Source organism: Phalacrocorax carbo, chromosome 8 (assembly GCF_963921805.1).
Source record: "Phalacrocorax carbo chromosome 8, bPhaCar2.1, whole genome shotgun sequence".
NCBI classification, from domain to species: Eukaryota; Metazoa; Chordata; class Aves; order Suliformes; family Phalacrocoracidae; genus Phalacrocorax; species Phalacrocorax carbo.
The window spans coordinates 7,274,543-7,283,299 of record NC_087520.1 but is presented as its reverse complement, the minus strand read 5'-3'; the positions used below and the strand labels follow the sequence as shown (position 1 = coordinate 7,283,299).

Genomic DNA, 8,757 nt, shown 5'->3' with positions numbered 1-8,757 from the left:
CAACACCACTTTTTCTTCCCCCAGCTCAAAACTACATCCCCACTATTTCAGGGAAAGCGAAGGCCACTCCCAGGTCACCCCCAGTATCAAGAGGCACCAGCTCCACTTCCTGGTAAAAAGATTTATTAAGAACCTGCAGTACCTGCCCGAAAGGAGGCTGCCACCCTGGCACAGGCGCTGCGCGGTGGTGGGGAAGGGGGCGAGAGCGTTAGCGCTTCTCCAGGCAAAACAAACCGGGTCAGACCCAACAGCAGGATGAAACAGAGTGAGCCAAGGGCACAGAAGGGAGGTGGGAGCACTTCTGCGTGGCAGAGGACCTCCCACCAGGGCAGCCCGGCACTACTTAAGGCGTATAAAGTGCTTGAAAGAAGACCAGCCCTAAGGAGGGGCTAAATAATGTGAGCAGGCAGGGACGCGAGGAAGTGAGGGATGCAGGGTGCTGGTGGGTCACCTGCACCCTGCAGGGAGCTGGCGTAAGTGGGTGCTGTCAGACATGCCCTGCTTGGAGCAGCAGGCAGGAAGGGTGCTGCTGGCCCACGCCTCAGCCCCCAGCCACGACCAGGAGAGGGACTGCGGGGCCCCCAAATAGAACCCAGGCTGCTGGTCTTCATGGTCATCTCCCAGTCCATCCCATGTCCGGGATGCTGCTCCACATGGTGGGGCTGCCTCTGCTGGTGCTCAGGAAGGATGGTCCCAGTGCAGCATCCTGCCTCAGCTCAGTCCCAGTGGCAAAATGAGATGAGTGGGACTTGACCTCGGCCAGGCTGTGTCCCGGCTGCCTGTCATAACCATGTCCCTCCCTGCAGCCCGTGTCCAGCTACCTCTCCTGCTGCTGCGAGCAGCACCAGCCACTTGGTACTTCACTAGTGGGAACATTAGGCAGGGGTTTGGGCACTTTCAGTCCTGTTGTGCTTGTGATGTTTGTCACAGCAGGGACACAGGGAGATGCCCTCACCGGAACCTCATGTCACCCACCTGGTCCCACGTGCAGGACAGGGTTGCACCAAAGGCAGACCCAGAGCTGCCATGGGGGGACAGGTCTTCTGCAGCCACTTTGGGGACACTTCTGCAAAATAGCCCTGTGCTCCAGCTGGAGGTGGTGGGGACAAGTGGAGACACCCTCTGCAGCTAATCCCGCATCCCTCCAGCCTGCCCCAGCACTCCCAAATGCTTCCTCACCCCACGGACTGCTTCAAGAAATATTGCTTTTCCCTGGAATGTTTTTGTCTAAAATTCCCTGGATGGGATTAAGAAAAAAAAAAGAGAAAGTAGGTAAAAAATAGCTACCCCCAGGTCTCACTGAAAGGCAGGGGTTAGCTCTACGGCCACCCTGTCCGGGGCAGGGGACACCCTGGTGATGGGGTTGGGGACAGCTGGAGGGACCTTTCTCTGTGAAGCAGGGGACAGGGGCACTGAGCAGGGGCACGGGGGCTGCCTCCTCCTGGCAGCAGGAGGGATGCAGCTTGCAGGGACGGGTTGGGACTTGGGACGGGACAGGGTGCAACTTGATGGGATGGGACAGGGGACGAAGGTGGTGGGGAGAGGAGGGACAGGTTCCCCCCACTCCTCACTGGGACTGCAGGGAGAAGGCCAGCTTGACGCAGGCAAGCTCCTCCCCGCCATTGCTGACAGCCGCCCGGACACGGTAGTTGCCGTTGGTCATCCAGGCAGGCAGTTCTACATCAGGCAGGACGAAGTCGCTGGCTGGAAGGGAGTAGGAGCCCTGCGGAGAGAGGAGACATGTAGGTAAGACGCCAGCTGAACCCTCCCAGCCCTGCGCCAAAGGGCGCAGCAGTACCCAATGGCACTGCCGGCATCGAATGGCCGGGGGTTTCAGGCATACCGCTTTGAAGGGGCAGTGGCAGGGGATGCCATAGGTGAGCAGGGGCTCCGGGCAGGTCGTGCCGGGTGGGATGAGGTTGTCAAGGATGGTGCAGACATCATTGTAGGTGCAGCTGCCCAGCTGGTCAATGCAGGGCAGCTGGATCCAGAGGTCGCCCAGAGCCTTCTCCACCACCAGCACCGCCTGGAGGGAAGGTGTTCAGCACCAGTACAGCTGGCATGGGCACCCACAGCTCCTCCAGCCTGTCCCACCCCCCCTCTCCCAGCCACCTCCCTCGGCTCCTGCTCGTGCAATTCTTTGGGGTACCCATGGGGCCACCGCACACACCCCCGCTTCACCATCCTGCTTTCAGTTCCTCTCTGCATGCAGGTTTCTCTTCCTCCAACCTCAGTTTGACCCCTTGAGCAAACACCTCCCAGCACCCCTCACACCCGCCCCTTTCCCTCTCCTCGGTGGCCTGTCCCAAAATCGTCCAGCAGCTCCCATCCCACAGCTCTGCCTCCACACTCCCCTGGCATGCTCCCTGCAGCCCCAGCCCCAAACAGGCACCATGGCATTGCTCAAGGCAGTCCGTGCACTTTGGGCAGAGAGACGTGTTCAGTCTCATCCCAAAAAGTCCCCAAAAAGTGGTGCAGGGCAGCCAGGCCAGCCCAGGGCTCTCACAGCGGTGCCGTGTCATGTCCCTGGAGGGAGCAGCCAGGTCTGGCTGCTGAAAAATGTGCTGCAGCAACTGATGGGAATACCCAGGGCACTTGGATTTCATTTGCGTCCCTGAGTCATTACATCCCCAGAACACGACACAGCTCAGGTGGTTTCTCCCACTGGGAAAAGGCTGGGAGTTTCCCACTGGGCTGTCTGCTCCCACCATGGGTCTCCCTGTGCCCATCACCCTGTTCTGGCTTACAGACCGCAGTGCCCTCAGCCCTGCACCGCTCCGTGCCTTGTTCCCCCAAGGGCTGCTCATTCCCGTACCCACTGCTGGGCATTTCCCAGCTGCTGGTGGTTTCAGGAAGCTCTGCCCTCCCTCGTCCTGTGGAGGCATCTCCAGCACGTACCTTCAGAGGGGAGGCCATGGCCTTGCTGCTGCTGACGGCCGCGCTAACACGCAGGCTCCCCGGGATGCTGATGGGGTCGGGCGCCACGGAGAGGCTCTGCAGCAGCACTGGGTCCCTCCTGTCACCACAGTTCTCCCAGGAAAAGCCACCAACCTGTGGCACCGAGGGACAGGAGGAGTTAGAGCCAGGGCAAGCCTTGCCCTGGGTTTGCAGGTTTCCCCAGCACTGGACCCCCAAGCCCCCTCACGCAAATGTCTGCTCGCAAACACAGCCAGAAAATTACTTTCAGTCCCCTCTCAAATGCCAAATAAATATTCCCCTCTGCATTTCTTGCTCTCCCTGCTCTATGAGCCTGAGGGCATTGCAGAAATTCTCCCTCCAACAGGAATTACCACAACCCCTTTCATGTACTTCTCACCCAAATAGGGTTCCCAGGCTGTGATTTCCAAACCAGCCTCAACTCAGCCTCCAAACGCTTTGCATGCAAATGGACAAGAAGCATCCTTCAAGCCAGCACCAACAGCACCAAGCAAGGTGTTTGAGAGAGAAGGCAGAAGAGCAAGAGGGGACCAGGGCAGGGCGGTGATGGCTGTGCTGGCCAGGGAGATGCCGTGTTCTGGGAGGGCTGTGGGGCTGGCACAGCTTCCTAGCTCGGCCAGGAGCAGCCCGGCTGTTGCAAGCCCTCATCCACCAGCTCTGGCCACCTGGTCCCACGGAGGAGCCAGAATCGCATTTGCATGCATGCTGGTTTTGGCTGGGGCAGAGTTAATTTTCTTCACAGTAGCTAGTATGGAGCTGTGTTTTGGATCTGTGCTGGAAACAGTGCTGAAAATGCAGAGGTGTTTTCGTTCCTGCTGAGCAGGGCCTACATAGAGTCACAGCCTTTTCTGCCTCTCACCCCACAACGCCACCGAGTGGGGCTGGGAGTGCACAAGGGGTTGGGAGGGGAAACAGCTGGGACAGCTGACCCCAACTGACCCAAGGGATGTCCCACACCATATGACATCATGCTTAGTGTATAGAGCTGGGGGAAGAAGGAGGAAGGGGGGACATTCGGAGTGATGGCGTTTTTCTTCCGAAGTCACTGTTATGCACGATGGAGCCCTGCTTTCCTAGAGATGGCCAAACACCTGCCTCCAATGGGAAGGAGTGAATTAATTCCTTGTTTTGTTTTGCTTGTGTGCACAGCTTTTGCTTGACCTATTAAACTGTCTTTATCTCAACCCAGGAGTTTTCTCACTTCCACCCTTCTGATTCTCTCCCCCACCCCAGTGGGGGGGAGTGAGCAAGTGGCTATGTGGTGCTGAGTTGCCGGCTGAGGTTAAAACATGACAGCTTGTTTCATTTTAAACATGGCTTAACATTTCCACCTCCATTCATGCTCAGGGGGCAGATGAGCCAGGTTCATTCCCTGCTGGTACACCCCAGGAGCCTTACACTGAGCTGGTTCAGTCCGAATGAGTCAGGGAAGCAGCGCTGTCTCATGTGACAGTGAAAATCCACACACCAGGGATGTCACATGGACTAGGGGACATCACTCCTGTGTCCCAGCTATGTGGAGAGCTGTGCTGGGAGATCTCCCATTTCCTCCGAGTCCCACCAGCCCCCCTGGCTACTGCCAGCAAAGCCATGGGCTGGCAACAGCCCCGGAGCCCTTTGCTCCCACAACCCAGGTTCGAAGGTGGGAGGATGGCAGCACTCGCCTGCAACAGCCACCCCTGAGCCTGTCACAAGCCAGTGGCGGAAGCCCAGCCCCAGCTCCTTTCCTGAGTAGGCTCCAGCCTAATTGCAGGTCTTTTCCCAGCGGGGAGGCAGGAGGATGCCTGGGCTGCACACCCTAAGCAGGTTTGGCTGGGACAGCCCGTGTCCCTGTGCCACGGGTGCTGGGCTCTCCCTGCCTGCTCAGCAGCCGCAGAACCGGTGAAGGCTGTATTACCTGGTGCCAGCCGTCAGCCCCAGCGGGCAGCGCGGCCCACGCAGGCGAGCAGCCCGTCCCGCCGTCCCGCTCCCCAGGCAGGAGCAGCCCGGGGTGCAGGGCAGGACGCAGGGCTCAGGGCAAGCCAGGGCAAGGGGCAGGCTGCGCTCCGACATTTAGCAAGAGCTGGGAGCCCCTTGCCTCCGGGCCCACAGGTGGAGAGGCTCTGTGGGAGCTAAACATCAGTGCGTGGCTGCGTATTGCTGCACCACAGACCCTCTGTTGCCCCGCAGAGCCCCCTCCAGCCTTCCTAACCAGCTCCCTCCCTTCCCTGGGGCAACATCAGCTTTCCTGGAAAGAAAATAGAGGTATCCTCCTCAGCACCGCGTGAGAGTTGTGCATCTTAATCAGCTGTATCTTAGTCAGTTTGTGCTGATGGGCCCGGCCCAGGGCTGTGTGGGAACGAGGAGGCGGCAGCCTGAGCTGGTGCGCTGGAAAACGCCAGGGAACGGGAGGAACGAAAGGCGAGGTGCTGGGAGGCTGCAGGCAAAGCTGGGCCGAAGGAAGGGAGGCCGCTGACGCTTTTCGGTCCAGAGCGGTTTGTCAAAACTGAAATCCCTTCCTGCTCGGAGGCTGAACCCGAGCCGTGCTCCCCAGCGCGGTCAGGTCTGTGGGATCCCACTCCCCGCCGCGGACATGCACCCAGAATCACACCTTGCACTCGTCCTCCTGGGACAGAAAACGCTTTCAATCTCTTGCAAAACCCAGCAGGATGGGTAAAGCATTCCTACCCGCCAGGACCTGCTCCCTCCGCCGAGCCCCCAGCACCGGCCCCCCCGCCCCCCGCCGCCCTCTCGGCCCCTTCCCGGTCCGAAGAGGAGAGGGGTGAAGAGAAGGGTTTGGAGCCTCTCACCTTGCTCAGCCTCCGGGAGCCACTCCGCTCCACCAGCAGCTGCGGGCTGGAGCCGCCGAGCGCGGCCGGGCAGAGCTGCAGGGCGCAGAGCGCCAGCGCCAGCCCCGCTCCCAGCATCCCTCCGGCAGCCGAGCAGGAGCCGTGCAGACAGCCGGGGCGACCGGTGGGAAGAAAAGCAGGGAGAGAAAAGCAAGAGGCGAGGCAGCGAAGCAACCGCTGTCTTCTCGAGTGAAGCTTCCCACGGCGCCCGTGGGGCTGGCGAGACTGGGACGCCCCGCGCAGTGGGGCTGCCCCTTGCTAGCTCCTCCCCGGCCCATCTCCCGATTCCCCTCCCTCCCCGTGTAGACGCTTGGAGATTTTCCCGTCCTCTTTTTTTTTTTTTTTCCCCTTATCCCTGGTTTTGTTGTCAAGCGCAGGACTGGAGTCGCAGGGATGCTGGGATGGGAAGTTGCGCTTTCCCAAGCATCCAGGGCCTCCCCTCTGCCGGCCCGGGGAGGGCACCGGAGCAGGATGCCGAGGTGCACCCATCACACCAGGCACCCGTGCCCCCAGCTTGGGTGGATGAAACCAGGCCATCTCCCCACCCCCCCACCCAGGGCTGCATCTCTTCTCACACCCCGCTCAGGCTGGCCGAGGCATCTGTGGGTGTGCAAAGGGTGGGAGCCCACACCAGGCAGGCACCCGGGACCCCCACGCCCAGCACAGGGCAGGCAGCAGCTGGAGAGCAGAGATAATCTGAGACCCTGATCCGATGCCGTGTGTGCTGGGGGGGGCCACCCCTGTGTCAGGCAGTCCCCATCTGGGCTGTTTGCCACAGCACCCCACTACTCACCACCCACCTTTCTACCATTTCAGGCTTAACACACATATCCCTTCCACCCTTCCCCCTTTGGGCACCCATTTTCCAGCCAGAGCTGCCCGAGCCCCCTCGTCATGCTGGAATGGCCCCACAGTACCCCACCATCACAGGTTTTCCCATATATTTTGGTGAACAGATGTTTTTCCCTGTGGAAAGCTGGAGGGGTCTGAGCAGACAGGACACAAGTGTGGCAGGTCTTAGACCCCCACCTCCACAGCAGCACGGTTAGGACCCTCACATGGGACCCTTCCCCACAGCCAGCTCGGCTCTCCCTTACACGCTGATGCTGGCCAGCCTCCATGTATCACTCTGGGCCCTGGGAAGTGTTGCCCAGCTTGTCCAAACCCCTGCCTTAGCTCTATTTTTAGCCTTTCATCCTTATTTAGCAGCAAGGCTGGCCGGGAGCGTGCAGGCAGGGTGCGGGAGCGGGCAGGGTCCGTGACTGATGCTGCTGCCCACCCTGCGCTGGCAGCGACAACTGCATCGCTGATCCGCTGCAGAGGCTTAAGTGTGAGGAATAAATAGCCCTGTTCCACTCGGGAGTGGGGCAGAAAGTTATTCCCCAGGATTAGTTTTCACTTTGAGGTCCTGGAGCAGCCGGGGGACAGGGATGGAGACAGGAATGAGCAAGGAGAGGCGTGGGCATGGCCGGAGCATTGTGTTTGGGGCCTGGAGGGGAGCACAGCCCATTGCCTCAAGCACCGGGGGCCATGTGCTTTCCTGCTTTTCACAACCAGCATGGGTGAAGGTTTCCCTCCCCCTTTCCCATCCTTCCCCCCTCCATTTTGCCGTGGAAAAATAAAAAGAGAATAAAGGACTGTAAGGACAGGTTAACCCACATCATTTTGCTTGGAAAAACACAGGCATGGGCAGAAATGACTTGAAATTGCTGCCCTACCTCAAGACAGAAGCATGCATGACCTAGATACCCATCAAAGGAGTTTGTGACCTTTTTTTGGGCTCCAACAAATGCAAGATCCTCTGCAGTTCAAACAGTTTTCTGAGCTCTCTCACCCATGCAAAGCTTAAGTCACAAGGTGTCAGCAGGTCTGGCTAAACATCTTTGATTTGCATTAAAGAGCAGCCAGCACAGATGGGTGACAATGTTAATGACCTCATTAGGTCTCATTTACAAAAGCAAACAGATTGTAAAAAAAATTATATGTGGGGCCAAAGGGTATGACCACTGTCTCCCCTCTCTCTACCACCCATGCCACCAGCTCTGCCAAGACCCACTGGGTATCACCATGGGCCAGCTCATCGCCCAAAAAACTTCCAGCAAAATATCTCTTTTTTTTTTTCCCAGACTGGATTTCTGAGGGAAAAATAAAAAACAAAAACAACAAAAGAAACAAAGAAAAATAATGATGCCATCTGCATTCACGGGACCATCCTGCACACAGATCATGCAGGGCCAGGGTCCCAGATGGAAATCCCACATGCTGGCACCGACACCACCTTGTACCCATCCCGTCCTGCCACATCCTTACCAACTAAAACTGGAGAGAGAGCCGAGACACTTTAACAGCTTGCATAAATATTTCTCTTATCCATAAGCTTTGGCAAACACTTTAAATGGCCATTGGTACAAATTAACTCAACATTCAGCCAGCTGTTATCCCATTTACGGCAATTCAGCTAAGCATGAGATAAACCCTCCTAGGCTCGCTTTTCCAGGCAAAGCCCTTGAGACTCCTCTGGCTGCTGTCGGTCCTGGGGAGAGATCACGATAACACTGAAAAAGACATTGGGGCAAACTTCAAAACAAGCTGAAGTTTTCCCTAGGTAGGTCTGCTTTCCTGTCTTTGTACAGGCAAAAATCCCCTTGCCGATGTAGTCCCCATTGTCTCCAGCCCTCTGCAAGCAGACTCTGGCAGCCCCAGCCCCACGTGCTCCTCCGGTCCCCAGCCTCCCCTGCTTAGGGAGAATTGTTACAGCCATGAATCCCACCCATACAACACCATGGAAAGCCCCTGTTTTGCTCAGAAGTGGCTGGACAGAAAAGTTTCTGTTTAAGTGCTGCCCTGGAAAGGGAGCAAATTATCAGCGTATTGGGGCAGAGGAAGATGAAGCAGGGCTGAGATGGGAGATCTCTCCAGCAGGGACACATCCCATGCAGCCCACATAGGAAAGATTGGAGAAATTGAGAAATTGCTAAAAACCTAGTTAAAT

General features: G+C 57.9%; 1 protein-coding gene across 1 annotated transcript; it reads right to left on the bottom strand.

Annotated features, from left to right (window-relative positions):
- Positions 1-106: 106 nt before the first annotated feature.
- Positions 107-6,046, bottom strand: GM2A (ganglioside GM2 activator). Its single transcript, XM_064458504.1, has 4 exons — positions 5,727-6,046; positions 2,899-3,051; positions 1,844-2,026; positions 107-1,723 (listed from the first exon to the last, which is right to left on the bottom strand). The coding sequence occupies exons 1-4, from the start codon at positions 5,841-5,843 to the stop codon at positions 1,568-1,570; spliced, it is 609 nt and encodes a 202-aa protein (XP_064314574.1). The 5' UTR covers positions 5,844-6,046; the 3' UTR covers positions 107-1,567.
- Positions 6,047-8,757: the final 2,711 nt, after the last annotated feature.

Excerpts from the sequence above, each read along its gene's own strand:
- GM2A (XM_064458504.1), bottom strand. The coding sequence starts at position 5,843 with ATGCTGGGAGCGGGGCTGGCGCTGGCGCTCTGCGCCCTGCAGCTCTGC. Across the intron at positions 3,052-5,726 it reads GCTCCCGGAGGCTGAGCAAG|GTTGGTGGCTTTTCCTGGGA; the intron begins GTGAGAGGCTCC and ends TCGGTGCCACAG. Across the intron at positions 2,027-2,898 it reads CCATGGCCTCCCCTCTGAAG|GCGGTGCTGGTGGTGGAGAA; the intron begins GTACGTGCTGGA and ends CCTTCCCTCCAG.